The sequence below is a fragment of the Saccopteryx bilineata genome, chromosome 3 (genome assembly GCF_036850765.1).
Source record: "Saccopteryx bilineata isolate mSacBil1 chromosome 3, mSacBil1_pri_phased_curated, whole genome shotgun sequence".
Lineage (NCBI taxonomy): Eukaryota > Metazoa > Chordata > Mammalia > Chiroptera > Emballonuridae > Saccopteryx > Saccopteryx bilineata.
Window position 1 is genome coordinate 208,314,795 of NC_089492.1, and position 26,005 is coordinate 208,340,799.

General features: G+C 39.5%; 1 protein-coding gene and 1 non-coding gene across 4 annotated transcripts in view; both read left to right on the forward strand.

Moving 5' to 3' along the window:
- The window catches only part of FNBP1L (formin binding protein 1 like), a 114,488-nt gene extending 101,165 nt beyond the window's left edge, over positions 1–13,323 (forward strand). For 2 of the 3 annotated variants that reach the window (XM_066268692.1, XM_066268693.1), the window contains 4 exons: positions 4,869–5,001; positions 5,367–5,461; positions 7,328–7,476; positions 9,571–13,323. In XM_066268692.1, coding sequence (XP_066124789.1) covers positions 4,869–5,001; positions 5,367–5,461; positions 7,328–7,476; positions 9,571–9,749 — 556 coding nt within the window. In that variant the 3' untranslated portion in view covers positions 9,750–13,323. The remainder of the gene's footprint in view (positions 1–4,868; positions 5,002–5,366; positions 5,462–7,327; positions 7,477–9,570) is intronic. The other variant, XM_066268690.1, reaches the window with a different exon arrangement.
- Positions 13,324–14,304: 981 nt separating this feature from the next.
- LOC136332394 (small nucleolar RNA SNORA38) lies at positions 14,305–14,435 on the forward strand. Its single transcript, XR_010730663.1, has one exon. It is a non-coding gene; the product is annotated as a small nucleolar RNA SNORA38 (small nucleolar RNA).
- Positions 14,436–26,005: the final 11,570 nt, after the last annotated feature.

Genomic DNA, 26,005 nt, shown 5'->3' on the forward strand with positions numbered 1-26,005 from the left:
ATGTGTCCTAATTGAAATATATTTTGAGAGAAAAATTCACTCCTACACTTTGGAAAATTTTATCATTACCATGTGTCAAGTGAAATGAAATGTTAAGGAGTTTCTTAGGTTGCAGAGCTAATGGTATATATTTATGCCTTCCAGAAATTTATGAAATCATTTGATGACTCATCAAGAGTAGTTTAACCAATGCTGGCTACCTTTTATACTTGAATAAATTTCATCTTGCTTTGGTATATAAATTGAGTTCAATGGAAACTTGAAGCTATAATTATTTCATTTGTAGCAAAATATGTTGACACACAGTGCTTGATTACTTATGGCTCCAGATTCATTCACTCAAAGCTTTAATTTTTTTCAGTTTTATAAAAAGATTCCTGTAGTTTGGTATTATTTTAATGAATATAGGCAGGGGTTGTCAAACTTTTTATAAAAACCACCCGCTTTTGCAGTGCTGGTCAACCTAGGCCCTACCGCCCACTAGTGGGTATTTTAGCTTTCATGGTGGGCGGAAGCAGAGCAACCAAATGGCGCTGCGATAGGCCCACCATGAAAGCTGGACTGCCCACTAGTGGGCGGTAGGGATTAGGTTGACCAGCACTGCAAAACTGGGCAGTTTTTATAAAAAGTTTTGACTACCCCTGCCATAGAGAGTTAAGTTGAGAAAGGGTTATTACAATGAATTGGTGACTTACTGTCTACTTTTTAAATTAGAGTTCAAGTTCTGGACTGCATGATTAAAGAGATTGTTAAGAATTATATTGAATACATCAGGTATAATTGGTGCTTAATCATAAATGAAATATGGCATTACAATCAGTTCTCATTTTTGTGGCAATTAGGCTCTATAAAGTCACTGTGAACACTGAATTAGTGAATACCATCACAGAAAACACAGGGCTCCATTTATTTACCTCTAGTCTCAGCATTTTTATCAACTATACAAAACCTTGTTTTATGTGTGTTTGTTTTTAAAAACATTACTTTATATATATTGTTGATTCATCAACTCTGAACTCAGAGCCAACAGCATAGTAGCTCATGCTTGAACAGAGTTTATAAACCATGTATTTTCTCTATAAGGTATCTCACAGCCTTCTTGCTCTCAGGAACAATGGATAGCACTTCAGTACTTTGTTTATGGTCTGCTTTAAACAGAAAAATCACCAACAATGAGCAGGAAAAGGACACTTGTTCAGCAGAAACAAGGAATTAGAGCATCTCCTTATTTGACCTCAGTTGAGAATGTGTACATGCATCAGCTGACTGAAATATTTTTCCACTGTGTACATGGCTAATGACTGTGAAAGTGCCATGAATGTTCCTTTTGATTTTACAAATAAAATGTAGCAGATGGGCAGTTCATAGATATGGACTCAGTAAATAATGAGGTATAGTTGACATATAACATCATATTAGTTTCATTTGTAAACATGACTCTCTTAGCAACTTTCAAATATACAATATTATTAACTGTAGTCACCAGGCTATATATTGCATGAAATAATTTTTAAATGTTAAAATATTTCGGCCTGACCTGTGGTGGCGCAGTGGATAAAGCGTTGACCTGGAAATGCTGAGGTCGCCGGTTCGAAACCCTGGGCTTGCCTGGTCAAGGCACATATGGGAATTGATGCTCCCTGCTCCTCCCCCCTTCTCTCTCTCTGTTTCTCTCTCTCTCTCTCTCTCTCTCCTCTCTAAAAATGAATAAATTAAAAAAAAAAAATTTCTTCCTGGAGCAACATATAAATGGTCACTGGAAAATTATAACATAATATTCAGGGCTTACTATATGTAAGACTACCAGTACTATCGAAGATATAAAAATGAATAAAACATAGTTTCTGATCCTAACAGCTTACATTTTAGTTGGGAAAGATAAAACTCAAGCAATTCAATTTCTATACAAGCTGAATTATGATAGCTGCTAATAGAGATATACAATTCTGGGCAAACCTAGAGGGGAAAAATAATGAATTCCCACGGGGATAAGTAAGACAGATGTCACTGGGGAGTTAGGGGAAAAGGAAGGGTGGTAGTGTAGGAAACTAATGTTTATTGAGGGATTAGTATGTCTTAGAAAGTGAGCCCTGCATTTCACATGGAGTATATCATTGAGTACATCAAAATAGCCCTCTGAAGTTGTTGTTCCTGTTATATAGATGGAAAAATTGAGTATCATATAAATCCATAATGTGTCTAAATTACGTAGCTGATAAATGTCAGAGCTAGTGGTTTGTTTCTAGAACATTGGAATTAGACCTTGACGGGAGAATGGGCTTTTTTGTCAGTAAAACAAATTATACTGTAAGGGTAGAGTAACAGCATTTAAGGAAGAGAGGAAGACAAGAAAACCCCACAAAATTTGAATGTTCTTGCATGGCCTAGAATTGGCTCTAGGCCAGGGAGACTTGATTAGAAATTGTATGGTGTATAACAGCAGAAGATGAGGATGAAAAGGTGTAGGATGAATTATGTAAAGTTTTGAATGCTTTTTTGTAGAATTCTATAGGTATTGAAGAGTCACCAAAAGTTGTTGAGAGAGCAGGTGATACTATCACCACTATATTCTAAAGAAAAATAATTGAAAACTATATGAAGAGTAGATTGTATAGGAAGGACACCAGCAGCAGGAAACCAATTAGATGACTTTATAATAATCCTAATGAGAGATGGTGAGGGCCTAAATTAAGATGTTTCTTGGGAATGGAAAGGAGGAGTAGATATGAGTTGTGTCAGAGGCAGAGTAAGTTAGACTTGCCACCTGATTGGATGTTTAAAAAGAGAAAAGTGGAGGCTTTGTACCTCCAAAGTATAGATAAAGACTTAATTAAAACAGTAAGAAAAATAAATTTTGGGCAAAGATAATGATTTTGTTTGTTGATTTTTGAGCTATGTAAAAAATGTATATGGCCTGACCTGTGGTGGCGCAGTGGATAAACCGTCCACCTGGAAATGCTAGGTCGCCGGTTCGAAACCCTGGGCTTGCCTGGTCAAGGCACATATGGGAGTTGATGCTTCCAGCTCCTCCCCTCGTCTCTCTCTGTCTCTCTGTCTCTCCGTCTCTCCCTCTCCTCTCTAAAATGAATAAATAAAAAATTAACAAAAAATATTTTTAAAAAAATGTATATGGAAGTATCTATTTGAATTTGGAAATGTAGAACTTAGGAGACAAAGAGAATCAGAGACATCTATTTGAGTATCATTTGAAGATAGGTGATATTAAAGCAATGAGTCAATTATAGCTCAATAAAACTGGAAAAAAACAAAACAATAAGAGAAGTGTAAGATGAGATGAGAAGGAACCTATGTCATTTTATGTAACACACAATTAAAGGATGCACAGAGGAAGAGAAGAAGCCAGGGAGGAAGATTATGCGACAGTAGAGATGTGGAGAAGGAAAAAGAAAATGTATCCTCCAGGACAGGGGTCGGGAACCCATGGCTCGCGAGCCAGATGTGGCTCTTTTGATGCTTGCATCTGGCTCACAGAAAAAAAATCTTTAATAAAAAAAAAAATAACGTAGCCTGACCTGTGGTGGCGCAAGCGTTGACCTGGAAATGCTGAGGTCGCCGGTTCGAAACCCTGGGCTTGCCTGGTCAAGGCACATATGGGAGTTGATGCTTCCAGCTCCTCCCCCCTTCTCTCTCTCTGTCTCTCCTCTCTCTCTCTCGCTCTCTCTGTCTCTCCCTCTCCTCTCTAAAATGAATAAATACAAAATAAAAAAAATATAAAACATTCTCATGTATTACAATCCATTCATTTCCTACCGCTCATGTTCATGGTTGCGGGTGGCTGGAGCCAATCACAGCTGCCCTCCGGGACAACAAATTTTTATTGAATAATGCGTAATGTACACGGGTTGTTGTATGGCTCTCACGGAATTACATTTTAAAATATGTGGCGTTCATGGCTCTCAGCCAAAAAGGTTCCTGACCCCTGCTCCAGGAGATCAAGAAGAAAAAGAGTTATTAAGGAGTATAAGTCAGTAATGTCAGATGTTAGAGTCAAGGAGAACTGAGTTATAATCTTATTGTTATGTGATAAGTGAAGAAAAACTGATTTTAGAGGTAGAAGGGCAAGTTAAAGATACATTTCTATTTCTAGCATAGATGGGTGGGAGGATGATGATGCTGTGAACGAAGAAATGTGTCTGGATAGGAATATAATGGGTTTGTGATGAGTTTAAGAATATTGAGGAATATTTTCCAGCCTTTGTAAATATATATATATTACTTATATATAAGTATATATTCAATATATTATAAATATGTTTATATATTTAATATTATAAATATATGTATAATATATATATGTATATATAATTAATACATATATATTTAATCAAAGGCTGGAAAATATTTCCTTAAAATTCTTAAACTCATATCTCAAATCAAACTCATAATATATATCTAGATATATATAATCTCATTTAGAAGCAAAAAATGAGAAATTAAATCTGTTTTGTTTTTGATATTTTAAATGATTTTAAAGCAGTGTTTTTCAGCCACTAGTCTGAAAGAAATTTTGTGCTGCTCTGCAAAAGAGCTAAGCACCCTGATGTGGTATAAAGATCATAGACCCAGTGATCTTAGTTGAATTCACCTATGCTGAGGGTGATTTCTACCTTAGCAGTCCCTGAAATACTTCTTCTAATTTTACTGATCCCCAAGTATAAAAAGGTTGAAAACTACTGATTTAAAGGACTGCCTCCTTAAATTACAGATTCTGTATATTTTATCAGATTATCTTTAATCAGGTAATATTTGACTAAATTTAAAATGATATGAATCTTTCAGAAATGAAACTTTTATCTGGGAACATATAGAATGAATATTTAATTTTATGGCTTCCTTTATATTTTCAGAGAAGCACTCAACAAAATGAAAGATGTTTATGAGAAAAATCCACAAATGGGGGATCCAGGGAGTTTGCAGCCTAAATTAGCAGAGACCATGAATAATATCGACCGCCTGCGAATGGAAATTCACAAGAATGAGGTAGATTTTTTATTTAGTAGTTGTCTGAGATAATTCATTTGTATAAACTATATTATGATAGCTTGGTTTTGGTAAGATTATCTTCAGATATTTAACTATAGGTTTCATGATCTAAAAAGTAAGGTATCACATGATATATAATGTTTAGTTCCTTGTTGAGGTTTTAAAATTTAAAACATTATTTAAAATTAAACATTTAAATTATTTTTATTAGCCATAGCGTTGATCATTGACCAAATTATAAAGATTTCCCTTCTCTAAGAATTACATAATAATAAAAACTCAAAGCACATTTTAAATGTAGAATATCTTATGAGCTTTTAAAAATATTTATTAAGCTCAGTTTTACTTATTTTTTTCCTAAGGCATGGCTCTCTGAAGTTGAAGGCAAAACAGGTGGGAGAGGAGACAGAAGACATAGCAGTGACATAAATCATCTTGTAACACAGGGACGAGAAAGGTCATTTTTTTTTTGTATTTTATTTGTATTTCTTCTTTTCCCCCAACCTTTTCTCACTTTTTTTCCTAAACTTCATATAATTTTTTCCCTCACTTAACAAGTTTGGCTTTTAATAACGTCAGTCTTTTGAACCGTAATAATTTTCTGTTTCTTTACAATAGCTGTAAGGGAAGCGGGTTGCCTGTTGCTGCTCAGTTCTAGTTGGTCGTGTGTCCACACCAGAGGTGGGACAGAGAGAACTCTTGGAGCCACAGCCTGGAAGCACAGGCTCCTCAGGCCTGAGAAGAGCCCCTTAAAGTAGATGGAGTTTGGTAGCTAATGCCACGAAAAATTTAACTGTCAATTGCCTCAAAGTTTTGTGAAGAAGAAAAAAATGTATATTGTTAGTTTGGACCAGAGCTTCCAGAATGCATTTTGCTAAGTTTCCATGTTTTTATAGCCTTTGTAGCATTTCTCCCTTGTAATAGGTCTTTATCTTGTTTATGATAAAGTCCAACAAATTAAAATTCACCTTAGAGAAGAATTTGAGAGATCTTGGTTTGCTACTTAATTATAGTTTAATTTGAGTAAATTCATTTTTAATGCTCTCTTGAGTCTCAGTTTTCTCAAATATAAAATAGAGGTGAAGATGCCCTTATACAGGGCTATTAGTAATAAACGCAGTCATGTACGTAAAGCACCCAGTACTAAGATACCTGGTTAACAGTATGTTCCTGACAAACATGAGTTCTTCTCTCCATTATCATTTTTTGAAAGAGTACATAACTTCCAGTATATCAAGAGAAACCCCAAAATATATAGTTTTGTTTTTAAATAAAACCTATATTTTAATAATTTAATCTATTTGGCTTGTGTTATTTAAGAACATGTTTTTCAGGCATGTTAAACCTAATTATTTAGATTTCCCCATTATTAACATCTTAGTAATTTGATTCTTTAGCAAAATTATTAACATTTTTCTATCTTTGACTTAGAATGTTCCTAAGAAAAAAATGTCTTTAGATTATCTAATTTTTTTGGATTTTCTAAATTACTAACTTTCCTGATAACATGATTTATTGGAAATTAACTTGATTAGGAGTCTGGGTTTTTAGTGACAGAATGAAATACTACTCTACCCATACTGGCTTAAAGTGAAAAAAGATTTTATTGGCTGACTTCAGGGAGAGTTTCATCTAGAAGCTCAGATGATATAACCTCAGCACTCAGTTTCTTTCCACCTGAAAGTTCTGCCTTCCACTGTATTGGCTTCCTTGTAAGGCTTCATATGATAATTTTTCAAAGCTCTGGGCTAATGTTTCTCCAGGTTGAAGTCCCGTGGAAAAGGAAGGGAGCTTCTCTTTCAGCAGTCCCAAGCAATAGTCTGTGTGCATCTCTTACATCTGATTGGGTTACAGTCCTTCTTGTGAACTCTTCACTCTGACCATTAAAAGTGCTGTGCTAAACTGGCTCTCTTGAGCCAGAACAGAACAATTCTACCTGAAACATGTTAACTGAATATGAGTGGGTCCCCTAAGGAATTTTTGGTTCGTCTTGCCAAAAGAGGGGTGATGAATCCAGGATGATGAAAGACAAATATCTAATACATGTTTACATTTTCTCTGGAGCTGGTGATAGTGAGATATTTACTATGTGTCAGGAACATTGTAGTCTTTTAATTTTTTAATTTCAGGAAATTCAACAAAGAAGCATTTTGTATTAGAAGCAATTTCTGTATATGGTCAATGTTTAAGAAAATAAAGGTTTAATTTGGAACTGTATAATTGCTACTTAATTTTCTGAATTGATCCTGAGACCAACTTGTAAATAATATAAAACGTTCCCATGTTTATGTTATTTGATCAGAGATAATTTTATATTTTATAGTCCTGAGGGAAGTTACACTGATGATGCAAATCAAGAAGTCCGTGGGCCACCCCAACAACATGGTCACCACAATGAGTTTGATGATGAATTTGAAGATGACGATCCCTTGCCTGCTATTGGACACTGCAAAGCTATTTACCCTTTCGATGGTATGGTTTTTCTAATATATTACATATATGATAATATTGGTTTCTTAAAGTCTACATACAAGAGTCATGCACTTTAGTGTTCTCAGCTAAATAATACATTGTTAGATAATTACAATCCTAGTTCATTAGAATGAATATTTTTGTTTATATTCCAAACAGATTTTCCTTTCATACATGAAGGTGAAAGAAAATGACCTATGTCATCAGCATCCTAATATAGATTATCATATAATTATCAAATGTGGTCAATACAGAATTTCCCCTGGAGATCTTACTAATGCTACATGTACTCATTAAAGTTGCAGCAGCTTGTGCATGTAGCCCAACCCAGGAAGTGGAAACTGCTAGATGTCAGTTCAAGCTTTTTCTTGCAACTTGCTAACATTGGGAGACAGGTACAAGGCAAATAGCATATCTGAATGCCACCACCATATCCTGACTATAGTCCTCATATCCAGTTGAAGGAAGAAGAGAATATGAGAGCCTGATCAAGTGGTGGCACAGTGGATAGAGTGGCGGGCTGGGATGCAGAGGACCCAGGTTCGAGACCCGAGGTCACCAGCTTGAGCGCGGGCTCATCTGGTTTGAGCAAGGGGTCACTTGGTCTGCTGTATCTCCCTGGTCAAGGCACATATAAGAAAGCAATCAGCCCTGGCCGGTTGGCTCAGCGGTAGAGCGTTGGCCTAGCGTGCGGAGGACCCGGGTTCGATTCCCGGCCAGGGCACACAGGAGAAGCACCCATTTGCTTCTCCACCCCTCCGCCGCGCTTTCCCTCTCTGTCTCTCTCTTCCCCTCCCGCAGCCAAGGCTCCATTGGAGCAAAGATGGCCCGGGCGCTGGGGATGGCTCTGTGGCCTCTACCCCAGGCGCTAGAGTGGCTCTGGTTGCAACATGGCGACGCCCAGGATGGGCAGAGCATCGCCCCCTGGTGGGCAAAGCGTCGCCCCTGGTGGACATGCCGGGTGGATCCCGGTCGGGCGCATGCGGGAGTCTGTCTGATTGTCTCTCCCTGTTTCCAGCTTCAGAAAAATTAAAAAAAAAAAAAAAAAAAAAAAAAAGAAAGCAATCAATGAACAATTAAGGTGCCACAGTGAAGAATTGATGCTTCTCATCTCTCTCCCTTCCTGTCTGTCTGTCCTTATCTGTCCCTCTCTCTCTCTCTCTCTCACAAAAATAAAAAAGAGAGAGAGAGAATATGATTACTTCTGATTGCCATCTTTTCCTCTGTGATGACAAACTGTCTGAGGGGAGGGAGTCATTGTGGTCCTTTCCTGCAGTTTTAGTCCCTCTTCCCTCCCCTGTGGGAAAAGGACTGTGAAAAACCCTGTTGCTCAGATCACAGAGGAGCACAGTAACGCCTTTACAGAGAAGTTGTAAAATGGTCTGTGATTTAGGTCCTTCCCCACTCATCCGTTGTATTGGTTTTAAAATTAAGGTCTTTAGTGACTATTCATAGTAAATAAGATCTTGCTATAATGTAATCTAGAGAATAGGGAAGAATATAGCATATGTTAAATGAAGATTCATTTGTGAAAATAATTACTGCTAAGCAGGTTAGGAGGGGTGGGGGTTGGGGGGTAAAGAGAGCCCTGAGACTGATGAGGTTTTGAAGGAAGTTTGTGCTTTGTGGCTATAACAATTCTGCTTCTACCATCACAAGAGTTGAGCCTGTGTTTTCTCTTTGCTCTCTCTTAAAACTACATTCTTTACAGCCCCTCATTGTCTTTTTGCTATTTTCCTGATCCACATCTCATGAATTGTCTAGATAGCAACACCACTCAAGTTTGGGAAAGAAGTTGAAATAGCAAACTGGGAGAGTAGGAACCCTTACATATCATATAACTCATTGTGATGTATACTTCATCTGTTACATGGGGGTGATACTAATGCCTGCCTCACAGATTATTGTGCAGTTCAAATGAGAATGTATAAGAAAGTGTTGGGTAAACTACGAAGTAGCATAGAGGTGTTGCTAATGAGAGTCAGTTGGCCTCTGTACATTGAAGTCAAGTAGGGTTTCATGTTGTTTCGTGTTTTATTTGTAACATTTTTGCTGTGCTTAAATTATGCTTGTACTATGAAAACTCTCATCTAGGACATAATGAAGGTACTCTGGCAATGAAAGAAGGTGAAGTTCTATACATCATCGAGGAGGACAAAGGTGATGGATGGACAAGAGCTCGGAGACAGAACGGTGAAGAAGGCTACGTTCCCACATCATACATAGATGTAACTCTAGAGAAAAACAGTAAAGGTGCAGTAACTTACATCTAAACTAACCAGGCAGCTTTGTGATATGTATGACATAGGCATGATAACTCAAAATGAAAACACATTCAACGGGTGGGAAAACGTAAGAAAACTTAAAGGGCATCCAAGATTTATTGTTCACTATGTGAGCTGAATGTAGGCTTGATCTTAAAGATGTGAAGATTACCACAAGAAACTGTTCTCATTGATGCTTTACCATTTGAGTGATGTTAGTGTGAAGCTTAATTGATGCCTTTTGCTTTATGTCCTGCTTAAGTCTGTGTGAAGGATTTGTGTTTTTCTGCCTTATCGATCAGAGAGTTTGACCTATTGGGGCAGGAATTCATAGATAGAAAGCCCCCCTGCCCCCGCCTGACACACACACATTCATACATATACACACACACTTGGCTTCAGAAAACAGTGATTATAGTGACTTCAGATAAGTAAACCTGCTCTGAAATGCTCTGGAAAGCTGACTCCCGAAAGAGCGGTTTAGAGTGGGAGTTTGAACTTAGCTAGAGTCTCCAAAAGACAGCCATGATAGGTGGCTCATTGGATAAAATAAGAATGTAACCATTTTCATTTTCCTCTATTCTTAACTTTGGCTTCCTAAAGGAAGACTATAAGTACCTAGTATAAAATTTGTTACAGCAGTAGGTGAATCAAGAGACCTACCAAATCAACCTGCCAGCTCTTAGGTAAATAAAAAAGCTTTCATTTGAGACCTGAAAATATTTTCAGGCTTACTAGTAATTTTCAGTAATGTACAAACGCCCTTCCATATTAGTCTAATCTTTGTATTTTTTATCTTGAAAATGCCTTTTGGGAAATAAATCACTTTAGTGATTATTTAACACTTAGTGGTTATAATAGGAAAAAGGATTTTAAATTAGCTAAGATAGAGGAAATCTTGAATAGAGGAGACGTACTGGAACATTTTACTTTGAAAAGTAAAGCAACTTTTTTTTTTTGACTAACTGGGCTGGAGGAACATACCTGTACCGCCATTTAGAGCATTTCCTCATTTTAGCTAAACCATCAATTATTAGGGTAGATTGTTTTTTTCCAATTAATTTTAACACACATTTGTTGGTAACACTGTACAGTCAAGGCTAGTGCGGTGCTAGTTGTATGGGAAATGAAGTGAGGCAGCAGCTACAAGACTGGTCTTTAATTTTGCTCATGTTCCAGATTTTTTTGGTGTTTTCAGTAGCTGACTATGAAATGATTTTAGGGACATTTGGGACGGACACTTTAAACTGAACAGCCCTTTTGGTCTTATTACCAAAGGTCTTCAGTAATTGTTCTTTTCTTTTTCCTCCTGGACTGCAGGTTCCTGAAGAGGGTTTCTGAGGATTGGGCAAGATGTTGGAGGAGGTTACATGCAGCTGCTTTGGGGGGAGGGTCTTAGAGTTGTCAGGCTCAAAGAGTGAGAGAAGCAAGTTGCATGAGTGCATGCAGACATCATTATTTTTTACTAACTTCATTAGCATTTCCATACATCATTTTAAAAAAATCATTGTAAGCCCTTAGATTCCTTGTGCACAATTATTCACATGAAGGGGAAAAAAAGCCAGCAATGGCTAGCCTTTTTTCCATTTATTTTACCGACGTCTAAGAAAGAATGCAGAGCGGTCATTAAATTTGTCTGACATTTGGCTGTCTAGCCAGGACCATCTCTGTCCCAGCTCTGTTGTAGTTGGCTTTTTAGATCCTACGTCTGTTAGGAGCCTGGCCATCTGTCAGTGTCTGCCTGCGCCACTTCTGTGTTTTCTTAACACCCTGTTGCATGTCTAGAGTGATCGGGCTAGATTTTTCAGGCATGTCTCTATAATCCCTCGTTCTTGTCAAGCCTCAGTTTTGTTTTACATTTGTAGTGCAGATCACTTTGTCAAACATCGCCAGCACTAATGTTTCCATCCTAGTGTTTGTGTTGCTGTTATAACTTCCCCACTGCAAAACATCCCAGTTTTGGCATTACGAAGATGTAGTTTGTGAACCTGAAGTGTTTATGATAAGAAAAAGAAAACATCTCTGCTCTAGCCTACAGCCCAGTTGAAAGAACTCTTTGAAGCGTGATACATCTTCAGCACCTCAGTCTGGGAAGAATCTATAGTCAGCACTGAAATCCTGGCATAATAAACAGAGAAGATACTTACCACCTCAAGACAAAGGACTGTTGTCAGAAGTCAGCTGCTTCCATTCAAATGCTGCCTTAAACTAGAGTGCCTAAATCTGTTGATTGCCAACACTGCCACTACAGTATCCCACAAAGGGCTTTGTGTGTCAGCGCAGTGTGACCTCCTTTAACTCGGCAGGGCTGCTGCAGCTGCCCTTGTAGCCTCGGTAGGTGGCTTTTAGAGCTCTACCACGTTTGATGGTGCATCTTCAAATTTTTGCATCAAACTAAAGACATAAGTTTGAGTCCATTTGACTTTACTCAGTGTTTTTATGAGAAGTTTTATGGATCTCTCCCCCCATTGTCTTTTAATTTGGGGTTACCATGCTCTCATTTGATTATTACAGTGGTGGTCTGCTTTCAAGTGATGCTTTAGTTTGAACCAGATGACAGTGAAACTTTGTAATGATCTATGTGCACTTTTACCTGTAAAATGGACATTTGTATGTTTATATTTGTAAATAGAATTGTCATTAGTGCCCTATTGCTCCTGTTGTCCTGCCTCGCATTTGTGATTCTGTTAATGACTTGTATCTTAACTAATTTCTTAGTGATGTTTAATAGGGAAATGGTGGGGGGGGATAGGGGATATTTCTACCAGTGGAAGCTTCATTAATTTGGTTCTTTACTGTTTTGAGAGAAGAAAGAGAACGTGAAATGGTCTGTGTATTGTTGGATTTTAAGCAATATTTTAGAAGCTGTGCAACTACTTTAAAAATTTTTTCCCAGTGTTGTTTGACTCGTACTACCAGTTATACTAAAGCTGAATGACAATTGTGTGAAAGTTAATGCCTTCATAATATCAAGTGTGCCCCTGTTACACAGCTGACATATAGTGTGTTACTTTTGAGGCTAGTAAACTATAATGTTTAGATTTTGAATCTCGTTACAGGGTTATTTATATAATGTGACATTATTTAGTACTGACAGACTACATAAAGTAGTTTTAAATCCTAGTGCTATTTGCATTTTAAAGGTTAGCAGTGAGCAGGAAATGTGATCAGCCCGTGTTTGTCTTCCGTATAAAGCCCCAAGTACTTGTGTTTTTTTGGCTAGCAGCCACAGAGGGCAGAGTTTAAGGTTTTCTTGTAAGGACTAACTGTTCTTTTCAAGCAATTGTTTGTTTTTCTAAAAGCAGGATTTGCTTCCGCAGGAGGCAAGTTTCTTCATGTGGAATAGTGCGACCTGTATATGGGTTATTACAATAGGAAAGACATTTGTACTTGCACAGTTTAAATCATTCTTAAATCATTCTTAAATTTTGAACATGTGAGTTGTCCCCAAAAAACCTTTAATTTTTTAATAATTTTTACTCTTTTTGTGCATATGTTGATTTCTTAATGGTAAATGCTTTGTTTAAGATAGTGTTCTCTGTTGAGAATATTTTCATGGAATAAAACAATCTTTTCATGGTCAGTTAAGGTGTATAGTGTGTTCTCTCATGTTGCTAAGTGAACTAAAGATTTTATTCTTGAATTGTGAATTCCAGGTAATACAAAGTAGCTGATAAGCTATATAAAAAGGAGCATCTTTGTTAAGCAACCTTTTCCGCAAAGTTTTGGAAATTTTATTCTAGTTTTTAGTTGCACACACACAAGCATTCCTGAAGGAAAAAAGTTAATATTTCTTTACAGTGAATTTGAGTGAAATGCTTTGGATTTTTGAGTCCTTGTTCTACATCGCGGAGCTGCACTGACCTTCCTCATGCAGCACCTCCTCCTCTGCATCCGTCAGAGCTGCCCCCGTGCCACACAGGTTCCCAGCCACACTCATCAGCATTCTTGGCTTCTGCTTGAATCTCTGGTCTCTTAGAGCACCTTGTCTTCTGTTCCACAAATAGTATCGTATCTGTCATTTTAGGACGTCTTAATTTCAGAAAATTTGGTTTTTTAAAAGGGCGGATATGAAACTATGAGTAGTTACTTCATCCTGAACAATGAGGGATTATAATTGCTGGGATGAAAATGTAGAGATCCGTGCCAAGCTGGAAGTAGGGACATGTACTAACCACACTGCAGGGACACAGTGTCAACAAAAAGCTCCAAATGGAAAGGGCCTGTGCTATCGGAACTATAGTCAGGGAAGTCAGTTCCTACTTGGCAGGGAAAGATAACATCCTTATAACAACATTAAAAGCAAAACTATCTTTAAACTTATTAAAAAGATTTTCTTTGTGAGGAAGGTATTACAAGTTTAGGTGAAAAATTACTAACACCAAACTTATTTCATTGAGCTCATATAACCTGAGATCAAATATAGTATATATATATTCCTGAGTATAGTCCCTGTAAGTGATCTAAGACACTATAGAAAGTATAAAGGGTGTCAGAAGATTAGGGGTTGAAGAGTAAATCCTGGGAAGTTCAACAGCTCTTAAAAGTACTAGATACTATTGTATCCTCCTACAAAGGCATGTCTACAGTTCCCTGTCTTTGGACATGTAAGAATTGGAGGCAAAGAAATGTGGACTTGGAAAAGTCTGGGGCCAGCTTGCTCCCCGCAGGCCCAAGATCAACCATCCCACATAGAAGAAAAAAAAAGTACTAGATACTTTAGAAATGACCAACTGACGTAAGTCCTAAGTGTAAGTAACATGACATTAGCCTCATTCCTTTCTTTGGCTGCAAGTGGGGAACTCTACAGACATGATTACATGATTATCTTGATTTCAGCACAGTTTTAGTATTTGACAAGACTTATTACTCGTGTGTGTAAGATGGTGATAGTGTTGTAAAGAATGGGAGTTTGCAGCAAGCTGATTTGGTAAATCCAGAAAGTTAACCCTGAGAGCTTAGTGTGGAAAAAAACTTAAATGTTATGAACAATAATAAACACAAATCTATCTACCGAACTTAAGAAGTAGAAAGTTACTAACTCCCCCTCCTTCAAGGATAACGATTATCCTGAATTTTATCTGTATTGGTTTGTTTTTCTTTATTTTTCCACGTGGGTATTTTTTCCTAAACCTGATTAACTTTCCATGTTTTTGAGCTCTGTAAAGGTTGTGTTGTACTCTGCCTGAGCAGGAATAATATTCAGCCAGTCCACACTGATAAAGCCATAGTGAATGTTAAATATTGAAATGTTTTCATACTGGTTAGTAAACAGTAATTTCAAAAAGGAGTAAAAGTGGTTAATTACATAAGTTCTGGTACATGCGATTTATCTCAGAAACCACTCATGACACCCTGCAATGCATTTTTTCTTGGAGCCCTGAGGACAAAAGCTGTGAAGAGCTTAACTATAGATTTACTGTTACTTCAGGTTTGGAGAATCTTCTTTGGTTTCATAAGCCCTTGAGTGGGAGAGGGACCTGGGCCACCAAGCTGAGGGAGACTTCTGTTCATTTTCCAGACATGCCTTGTCCTGCTCGAGGGGATGCTGGAAGAGTGGACAGACACAGGTGTTTGGGGACATAGTCCCTTGTGTAGTAATGGCCCTAATGCTGGTTTTTATTTTTTAAGTTTTATTAGGCAGCTGATGCTGTGGTAGAGTGGCCTGTCCTGTGCATTGAAGGGGTGTGAGGAGAGGGGCTATAAACCAGGACTGTTTCATACCCTGTAGCGTGTGCTGTCCAGCAAGTGATAGCACAGCTCCTGCTTGTCTCCCTCTTCCCTGGCTGGTCTCCAGGTGGGAGTGCCAGGGTCGTCTCTCCACCTCTGCAAGTCTACCTTTGCCCTCACTTGGCTGGGCACACCATGCTGCTCGAGCTCCAGCATGATCTGAGAAAAACTGAAGTGATTGTATGACCACCTGATGCAAAAGGAAGATGATGGGTCTAAGGCTGCAAAATTTAATGCCAGCAAACGATGGCTTGATAGTTTTAAAAAGAGGTTTGGGTTTTAAAATGTCAAGATAACAGAAGTAGCAGCTTCTGCTTATGAATAGACAGAGAAGTTCCCAGATGCCATTGAGAAAGTAATTAAAGAGAATGACTATCTGCCAGAGCAGGTGTTTTTTGTTTTTGTTTTTTTGTGGGAGAGTCAGAGACAGGGACAGATACAGACAGGAAGGGAGAGAGAAGCATCAATTCTTAGTTGTGGTTCCTTAGTTGTTCATTGATTGCTTTCTCATATGTGCCTTGACCAGGGATGGAGGGGGGCTACAGCATACCGAGTGACCTCTTGCTCGAGCCAGTGACCTTGAGCTCAAGCTGGTGAACCTTGCTCAAACCAGATGAGCTCGTGCTCAAGCTGGCGACCTCAGGGTCTCAAACCTGGATCCTCCACATCCTAATTTGACACTATCCACTGTGCCACCACCTAGTCATACCTGAGCAGGTTTTTAATGCAGGCGAAAGTGCTCTATTCTGGAAGAAAAGTACCACCATGGAAGTTTATTAGTAAGAGAAGTAAGCACAAGGGGTTAAGGCAGGAAGGGATGGGCGAGCTACTGTTTTGTGCAAATGGGGTCTGGTTTATGATCAGGACTGGCCTTTATAACACTGGTAAACTCTGAGCCTTGAGTGGAAAAGATAAACAACAGCTGCCAGTGTTTTGGTTGAACAACAAGGAGGCTTGGACAATGAAAACCCCTTTTCTGGATCAGTTCCATCCATGCTTTGTCTCTGAAGTCAGGAAGTACCTTCCCAGTAAGTGACTGCCTTTTAAATTCTTTTAATATTGGATGGTGTTCTTGGCCACCCAGAATTCCATGAATTCAACACCAAAGGTATCAAAGTGGTCCACCTGCCCCCAAATGGCATCTCTGTTCAGCCTCTATCTAGATCAGGGAGTTACAAGGACCTGTAAGGTTCATTGCACATGGTACTGTGGAAAGGATTGTCAACGCCGTGGAAGAGAACCCCGGTAGAACATTGTGGAAGTCTGGAGGGATTACGCCATTGAAGATGTCATCATAGTTACAGAAAAAGCTGTGAAAGCCATCAAGCCTGAAACAAATCCCTGATGGAGAAAACTGCCCAGGTGCTGTGCATTGACTTCCCAGGACTTATGACAGCCAATTAGGGAAATCATGAAAGAGACTGTGGATGTGGCAAAATAATAAAAAAAGTGTATGTGTAGGGTTCTAAGATGAGGACCTTGGAGCAATTCAAGAGCTAATAGACACCCCACTAGAGGAATGAACCAAAGACGAGTTGATGGATATGAATACTCCAGTCCGATGCCAGATGACGAGGAAGAAGACAAGAAGCAGAGTGAGAAAACAGGACATTAGACCATCTGGCAGAAGGGTTCTGATTATTCAAGACTACTTTGGACTTCTTATGACATAGACCCTTTTATGGTACAGACACTGAAAGCAAAGAGAAAAAGGATTAGTATTATATAGAAACATTTTTAGAAAAATGCAAAAGCAAAAAAGTCAGACAAACTATGATATATTTCTGTAAAGTTACACCGAATGTGCATGCCTCTCCTGCCTCCTTGTCCAACCTCCACCTCTTTCTCCTCGGCACCCCTGAGACAGCAAGACCACCCTTTGCTTCCTCCTCAGCCTATTCAGTGTGAAGACAATGAAAATGAAGACCTTTGTGATAATGCACTTCCACTGAATGAGTACTTTTTAATCATTGTGCTGTGCAGGTAATAAACTTACCTGTACTTGACCTGTGGTGGTGCAGTGGCTAAAACATCCTGGAATGCGAGGTCGCGGGTTCAAAACCCCAGGCTTGCCTGTCAAGGCACATATAACTGTGAATTGATGCTTCCTACTCCCCACTTCTCTCTCTCTCTCTCTCTCTCTCTCTCTAAAATCAAGAAATAAAGTCTTTTAAAAAATTAACTCATCTATTTTGTGAGTTTCTTTGTGTGATAATCTAATAGCTATAGGGCAAGAACTGTATCAGACATTTTTGTATCATCACTGTATTAAACATGTGCAAGACATTTATGGAAGTGGATAGCCCATCCTTACATAAGCATAAAGTGAGTGATACATAATACAGGATTAATAATGTATTGGTTTTCTTACTGTTTTATAAGTTTGCTTTCACAGAATTACATTACTATGCCTCTCTTCTGATTGAAAATGGTGCATATCAGCCTACAATCACAGGTAGGTGGTTTTTAAAAAAGTAACTGTTTCCAGTACTGTATTATGAATATGACTCTAATATAAAAATTTTATAATTATTCATTCATTAGTGTATAAACTAGGCTACCATGAAGCAGTCCTATTGATTACACTAGACTACCATAAAGCAATTATATTGCTGTTTCTTCATTATCAATGCATGAATCGTTATACCTATAAGTAAATATGAATTTCTTTTTTACATTATCTTTTTTTTTTGATACCTAGTATATGATACATATACAAAATATATGTTAGTCAACTGTTTATGTTATTAGTAAGGCTTCTGGTCAACAGCAGGTTACTAGTAATTAAGTTTATGAGGAGTATAAAGTTATAAGTAAGTGTGTGACAGTGGGGGGTAGATGCCCCCCAACCCCCACGTAGTCCAAGGTCAGCGATATAAACAGTGCTGCTCTGTACATTCATGTGTATGTTTATGGATACAAGAGTTTCTCTATGATCTACCTAGGAGTGGAATTACTAGGTTGTGGGTTATACTTATATTCAATTAAAAATAATGCCACATTTTCCACTCAGTGGTTGTAACATTTTTACACACCTACAGGTTGTGCATAAGGGTTACTTACATGCTCTATATCCTGGCCAACACTTAGGAGTGAGACTTTTCAATTTCTGTCAGTTCTTTGGATGTAAAATAGCATTTCATTGTGGTCTTATTTGCTTTTCCCTGAATATTGATGTGGTTGAACATCTATTCATGTATATCATTTGTATTTACTCTTCTGTGATAAGGGTTTATAACTTTTGCCCATATTTTTCTTCAGTTTGTTATCTGTCCATAGTCATTCATGGGGAGTTCTTTTATGTATGAAGGATGCTAATGGTATTATCTCTTGCTGTGAAACACAGCTTGTATCTCTGCCTAAGAGTTTCTCAGATGTAGTCAAGATGTTGGCAAGGTTGCAGTCATCTCAAGGCTTTGACTGGGACACTAAAATCCCTTCTAAGGTCACTTACATGGTTGTAGGCAGGCCTCAGTTTCTTGCTATGTGTACCTCTTCAGAGGGATGCTCACAACATGGCATCTTGCTTCCCCCAGTGAGTGATCCAAGAGGGAAAGAACTCAAGACAGAAGCTACAATCTTTTTTTTTTTTTTTTTAATAGAGTCAGAGAGGGGACAGGCAGGGACAGACAGACAGGAACGGAAAGAGATGAGAAGCATTAATCATCAGTCTTCCGCTGCGACACCTTAGTTGTTCATTGATTGCTTTCCCATATGTGCCTTGACCATGGGCCCTCAGCAGACTGAGTAACCCCTTGCTAGAGCCAGCGACCTTGGGTCCAAGCTGGTGAGCTTTGGCTCAAACCAGATGAGCCCGCGCTCAAACTGGCAACCTCGGGGTCTCGAACCTGGGTCCTCGGCATCCCAGTCCGACGCTCTATCCACTGCGCCACTGCCTAGTCAGGCAGAAGCTACAATCTTTTAATAACCTACTCTAAGATACAACATATCATCACTTCTGTTCTATGCAATTGGTGATGCAGGCCAACCCCATACACTGTGGGACAACACAGGCTGTGAATACAGGTGGCAGGGTCCGTCTTGGAGGTTGCCTACCATACTAATCTTTTGTTACTTTTCTGTGTTGCTAATATCATTTCTCAATTCTTTTCATTTATCTATGACAATCATTTAATGAATAGTTCATTTTAATGTAAATTGATCGATCTTTCATTGTTTTTCTATTTCTTTAAGTGAGAAGCAGGGAGACATAGAGACAGACTTCCACATACGCTCCGACCAGGATCCACTCAGCAAGCCCCCTACTGGGGGATGCTCTGCCCATCTGGGGCTGTTACTCCTTTGCTTGCAACCGAACTATTCCAGTGCCTGAGGTGAGGCCATGGAGCCAACTTGCTCCATCGGAACCATGGCTGCAGGAAGGGAAGAAAGAGAGAGAAGGGAGAAAGGGAGGGGTGGGGAAGCAGTGGGTCGCTTCTTCTGTGTGCCCTGACCAGGAATCAAACCCAGGATGTCCATATGCCCGGCCAACGCTCTACCACTGAGCCAACCGGCCAGGCCCATTCTTTCATATTTGATGCTTTTTTTAGTCTAGTTTAAGAAATTCTTCCTTGATTCAAAATAATATATATATAATATATATAATAAATATATATATATATAATCTCTCTCTATTTTTTTAATGTGTTGATCATTTGTTGTAGAGTATAGAGCATACTGGAAGACAACCAGGGTATATGAAGACATAGACTTTGTTTCCCAAAGTGTGCTCTGTGGGCCCTGGCTGGTTGGCTCAGTGGTAGAGCGTCGACCTGGCGTGCAGGAGTTCTGGGTTTGATTCCTGGCCAGGGCACACAGGAGAAGCGCCCATCTGCTTCTCCACCCCTCCCCCTCTCCTTCCTCTCTGTCTCTTTCTTCCCCTCCTGCAGCCAGGGCTCCATTGGAGCAAAGTTGGCCCGGGCTCTGAGGATGGCTCTGTGGCCTCAGGCGCTAGAATGGCCCTGGATGCAACAGAGCAACGCCCCAGATGGGCAGAGCATCGCCCCCTGGTGGGCATGCTGGGTGGATCCCGTTTGGGCGCATGCGGGAATCTGTCTGACTGCCTCCCTGTTTCCAACTTCAGAAAAATACACACACACACACACACACACACAACGTGTGCTCTGTGGAACACAGGCATCCCTAAGTATGTCATTAAGTGTTGCTCAAAGAAAGGGTTCCAAATTGCTCCTCACTGGAAAGATTCTGTATTAAATGAATTTGGGAAACCTTACATTCAAGATCCTATTCCCCTTTTGCAGAGTTGTGGTATACATAAATAATTAAAACTGATAAATTCTGCAGCAAATCACATAAGCAAATGAACAACAAGACCAAACACAAACAGTTCTCAAACTTGTTTGAAAATGGAACTCTTATAGAACATCAGTTAACAAATAAGAGACATGATTTGAGAAATTCCTTTAACTTAGTTGTTCTTTCTCAAGATTGCTATGTCTGTTTGGGTTCTTTTGTGGTTCCATATAAATTTTAAAACTATTTGTAGTTCTGTGAAGAACGTCATTGGTGCCTGACCAGGTGGTAGCACAGTTGATAGTGTCGGACTGGGATGCGGAGGACCCAGGTTCGAGACCCTAAGGTCGCCAGCTTGAGAGTGGGCTCATCTGGTTTGAACAAAGCTCACCAGCTTGGACCCAAGGTTGCTGGCTTGAGCAAGGGGTTACTCAGTCTGCTGAAGGCCCGCGGTCAAGGCACATACGAGAAAGCAATCAATGAATAACTAAGAAGTCACAACGCGCAAGGAAAAACTAATGATTAATGCTTCTCAGCTCTCCCTGTTCCTGTCTGTCTGTCCCTGTCTATCTCTGCCTCTGTTAAAAAAAAAAAAAAAAAATGTGACCAAGTTGGAATATTAATTTTGTATTCTGCTACCTTACTGGATTCATTTATCAATTCTAGTAGTTTTTGTGTGGAATCTTTAATGTTCTTTCTATATAATATTATGTCATCTGCAGATAATGACAGTTTTACTTTTTCCATTCCAACTCCGATGCCTTTTATTTCTTCTTTTTTTCTGTTTGCTGATCCTAGGACTTAAAGTACTACATTGAATAAGAGTGGTAAAAGGGGACATCCCTGTCTTGTTCCTGATGTTAAGGGAAACACTTTTAGTGAGTTGAGTGTGATGTTGGCTGTGGGTTTGTCATATATGGCCTTTATTATGCTGAAGTATATGTTCCTGTATGTTCCCTCTGTTCTTTTTTTTTCTTTTTTTTTTCTTTTATTTTATTTTTTGTGACAGAGACAGAGAGAGTAAGAGAGAGACAGGGACAGACAGGAAGGGAGAGAGATAAGCATCAATTCTTCGTTGTGGTACCTTAGTTGTTCAATGATTGCTTTCTCATATGTGTCTTGATGGAGCGGGGGGGGGGGGTGAGTGCTACAGCAGACTGAGTGACCCCTTGCTCGAGCCAGCAACCTTGGGTCCAAGCTGGTGAGCTTTGCTCAAACCAAATGAGCCCGTGCTCAAGCTGGCGACCTCGGGTCTCGAACCTGGGTCCTCCGCATCCCAGTCCAACGCTCTACCCACTGCGCCACTGCCTGGTCAGGCTGTTCCCTCTGTTCTTACTTTGCTGAGAGTTTTTATCATAAATGAGTGCTGGATTTTGTCAAATGCATTCCTTCCCCCTATTGATACAACATAATTTTTATCCTTCATTTAGTTTAGGTTTTGTATCTCATTAATTGACTTGATGATATTGTACTAAACTTGCATCCCAAGAATAAATCGCACTTGATCATGATGTATGACCTTTTTAATACATTGCTGAATTTGATTTGCTATTTTATTGAAGAATTTTGCATCTATATTCATTAGGGTTATTGGCCTACAGTTCTTTCTTCGTAATGTGGTTGACTGGTTTGCGAATCAGAGTAATGCTGGCCTCATAAAGTGAGCTTTGAAACCATATCCTCCTCTTGAAGTTTTTGGAATAATTTGAGGACAGATGTTAATTCTTCTTCAGATGTTTAGTAAAATGCACCTGTGAAGCCATCCAGTTCAGGACTTTTGTTTGTTGGGAGTTTTTTGATTGCTGATTTGACTTTGTTGGTAGTAATTGGTCTGTACAGACTTTGTGTTTCTTCTTTTTGTGTGTGTGTGTGTAACAGAGAGGGACAGATAGGGACAGACAGGAAGGGAGAGAGATAAGCATCAATTCTTCATTGCGGCGTCTTAGTTGTTCATTGATTGCTTTCTCAGATGTGCCTTGCTTGACCAGGGGACTACCGCAGATTGAGTGACCCCTTGCTCAAGCCAGTGACCTTGGGTTCAAGCTGGTGAGCCGTGCTCACGCTGGCAACCTCAGGGTTTTGAACCTGGGTCCTTCGCGTCCTAGTCCAACACTATCCACTGCACCACTGCTTGGTCAGGCTATGTTTCTTCTTGATTCACTCTTGGAAGGTTGTATGTTTCTAGGAATTTTCCGTTTCATCCAGATTGTCCAGTTTGTTGGCATATAGTCATTCATAGTATTTTCTTATAAGCCTTTGTATTTCTATGTTGTCAGTTTTCACTTCTCTCATTTCTGATTTTATTTATTTGGGTTCTTTCTTTCTCTCTTTCTCTCTAGCAGAGTTCAGCTTTTGATTGAACATATTACAAAAGAGCTTTACTCAAAAAGGTCCATGTCATCATGACTCCTCAGATTCTTTGCTTCTACTTTCTTCTCCTCAGCTGGGGCAGCAGTGGTGGAGGGGGCGGGACTCCTGCTGGTGCAGCCCCTACATTGCAGATGAGGCTGGCGGTGTTGACATTGCCAGAGCCTTTCTAAGCAAGCCTGATCAGAAAGGTTCAACACTTACACCAGCTGCTTTTAATCTTATTAAAAGGCATTGATCTTATCTTCTGTGAATGTTGTCTCGGTTACCATGCAGGATGAAGGCCGAGTAGTTGTGAGCTTGGGCAAGCTCCGAGGTGGAGGCCATGGTGTGGGTCAGTGCCGCCAGGTGCAGGTGAGGGTCTCACTCCACTGTGGCCTTAGCTTCCTCAGGACTGAGCGCCTTAGCAACAGCTGGGAAGGCTCTCTATTTTCTTGATGAGTCTAGTTAAAAGTTTATCAATCTTTTTGTTTCAAAGAACCAGCTCTTGGTTTCATTAATCTTTTGTATTTTTTTAGACTCTATTTTGTTTATTTTCATTTAATCTTTATTATTTCCTTCCATCTACTCACTTTGGGCTTTTTTTTTCTAGTTCCTTTAGGTATAATATTAGCTTGTTTGGGATTTTTTCTTCTTTTTTGAGGTAGGCTGTATTGCTATGAATTTCTGTCTTAGGACTAGTTTTGCTGTGTTCTATAGATTTGGGGTAATTGTGTTTTCATTTTCATTTATCTCAAGGTATCTTTTGCTTTCTTCCTTGATTTCATTGTTAACCCATTTATTTTTTTATACAAATGATTTAAAAAAATTTTATCTATTTTTTTTTTTTTTTGTATTTTTCTGAAGCTGGAAACAGGGAGAGACAGTCAGACAGACTCCCGCATGCGCCCGACCGGGATCCACCTGGCACGCCCACCAGGGGGCGATGCTTTGCCCCTCCGGGGCGTCGCTCTACCTTGACCAGAGCCACTCTAGCGCCTGCGGCAGAGGCCAAGGAGCCATCCCCAGCGCCCGGGCCATCTTTGCTCCAATGGAGCCTTGGCTGCGGGAGGGGAAGAGAGAGACAGAGAGGAAGGAAGGGGGGTGGAGAAGCAAATGGGCGCTTCTCCTATGTGCCCTGGCCGGGAATCGAACCCGGGTCCCCTGCACGCCAGGCCGACGCTCTACTGCTGAGGCAACCGGCCAGGGCCTATCTATTGATTTTAACAGGAGGAGGGGAGAGCCAGACAGACAAGAATACAATCTGTTCTGTATGTGCCCTGACTGGGAATTGAACCGGCAACCTCTGCACTTTCAGGTGATGCTCTAACCCAGTGGTCCCCAACCTTTTTTGGGCCACGGACTGGTTTAATGTCAGAAAAATATTTTCACGGACCGGCCTTTAGGATGGGATGGATAAATGCACAAAATAAAATTATGCGACTGGCGTAAAAACTGTGGTATTTTTAAATATAATTGTCGAACTTTCGATATTTATTGGTAAGTTAAAGGAGGAATGAGCATGTCCTCATTATTCAGGCTGTATTTAAATTTGTTATTCTGACAACGTTTCATGTCTGACATCAATATGTAACATGGTAGGTTGAGGCTTGCTACCAATCATGAACCTACGACAATAAAAATAAACATGAATCCACTGTGTACTTGTATGCAACTTTATTAGAAGCATCCTCTTAACATCGCACCAACAACATAACATGAGTAACATTCTCTCTGCCTCCACTTTCCAGTCGCTATGGTAACATTTAAACATGCTTTAAAAATAAGATACAACACAAAAACAAATATAAAGTGCATGAAAAATACAACTCACCATTGTTATGAATATTGTAAGTTAAAGGTTATTTATTATAATGTTTATATAGAATGAGAGATAGTAGCCTATCTATCAGGAAAACTGAAATGGTCTTTTTGTGTCAGCATATGCACAGATGGAGCTGCTGCCATGACCGGAAGGATGTCTGGTTTAACTACTCGGATTAAGGAGGTTGCACCTGAATGTGAGTCTACGCATTGTGTCATTCACAGGGAATGCTGGCTAGCCCAAATATACCACCGGAACTTAACAGCATATTGAATGATGTTGTTAAAGTTATTAACCACATCAAAGCACACGCCCTTCACTCGCGCCTGTTTGAGCAGCTTTGTGAGGAAATGAACACACGGAGCACAGACACCATCTCTCATAGAATGAGAGATAGTAGCCTATTATAATGTTTATATAGAATGAGAGATAACACTAAATTAGTGGGAGCCCTGAGCTTGTTTTTCTGCAACGAGAAGGTCCCATCTAGGGGGAATGGGAGACAATGACACCTGAAGTATGTTGCTTATGTCCAGTCTATTTCGTAATTTTGTTTTGGTTGCTGTCACTGCAGAAAATCCCGCTTCACACAAATAGGATGTCGGAAATGGCAACAGGGTTTTTAGTGCTTTTGTGGCGATCTCGGGGTGTTCTGCCATGACTTTAATCCAGAACACCGGCAGAGCTGTAGTCTCGAACATATTTTTAAGGCTGCCGTCATTTGTGATCTCCAGTAGTTGATCCTCTTCTTGCATAGACACGCTGGATTCACCTGGTTTGTTGACAAATGGATCGCGGATCCATTCCTTGGCAATTTGTGGGTCTTTTGTGGTTGGGAAGTAGTGTTCAAACTCTTTTAAAAGCAAATACAGGTGATTGTGCACCAGCTGGGACAATGAAGGCTTGGGCTCAGTCTCTTCCAAAATTCCCGCGAATGTTTGAAACATGTCAAATATACCCCTGTTCACGTGTCATCCCCACAAATCCAGTTTGGCTTGAAATGCAGCTACTTTATCTGCCAACTTGAAGACAGTTGTCATTTTCCCCTGAAGTGACCAATTGAGTTCATTGAGGAGATTAAATATGTCGCACAAGTAAGTAAGTTTTGCGA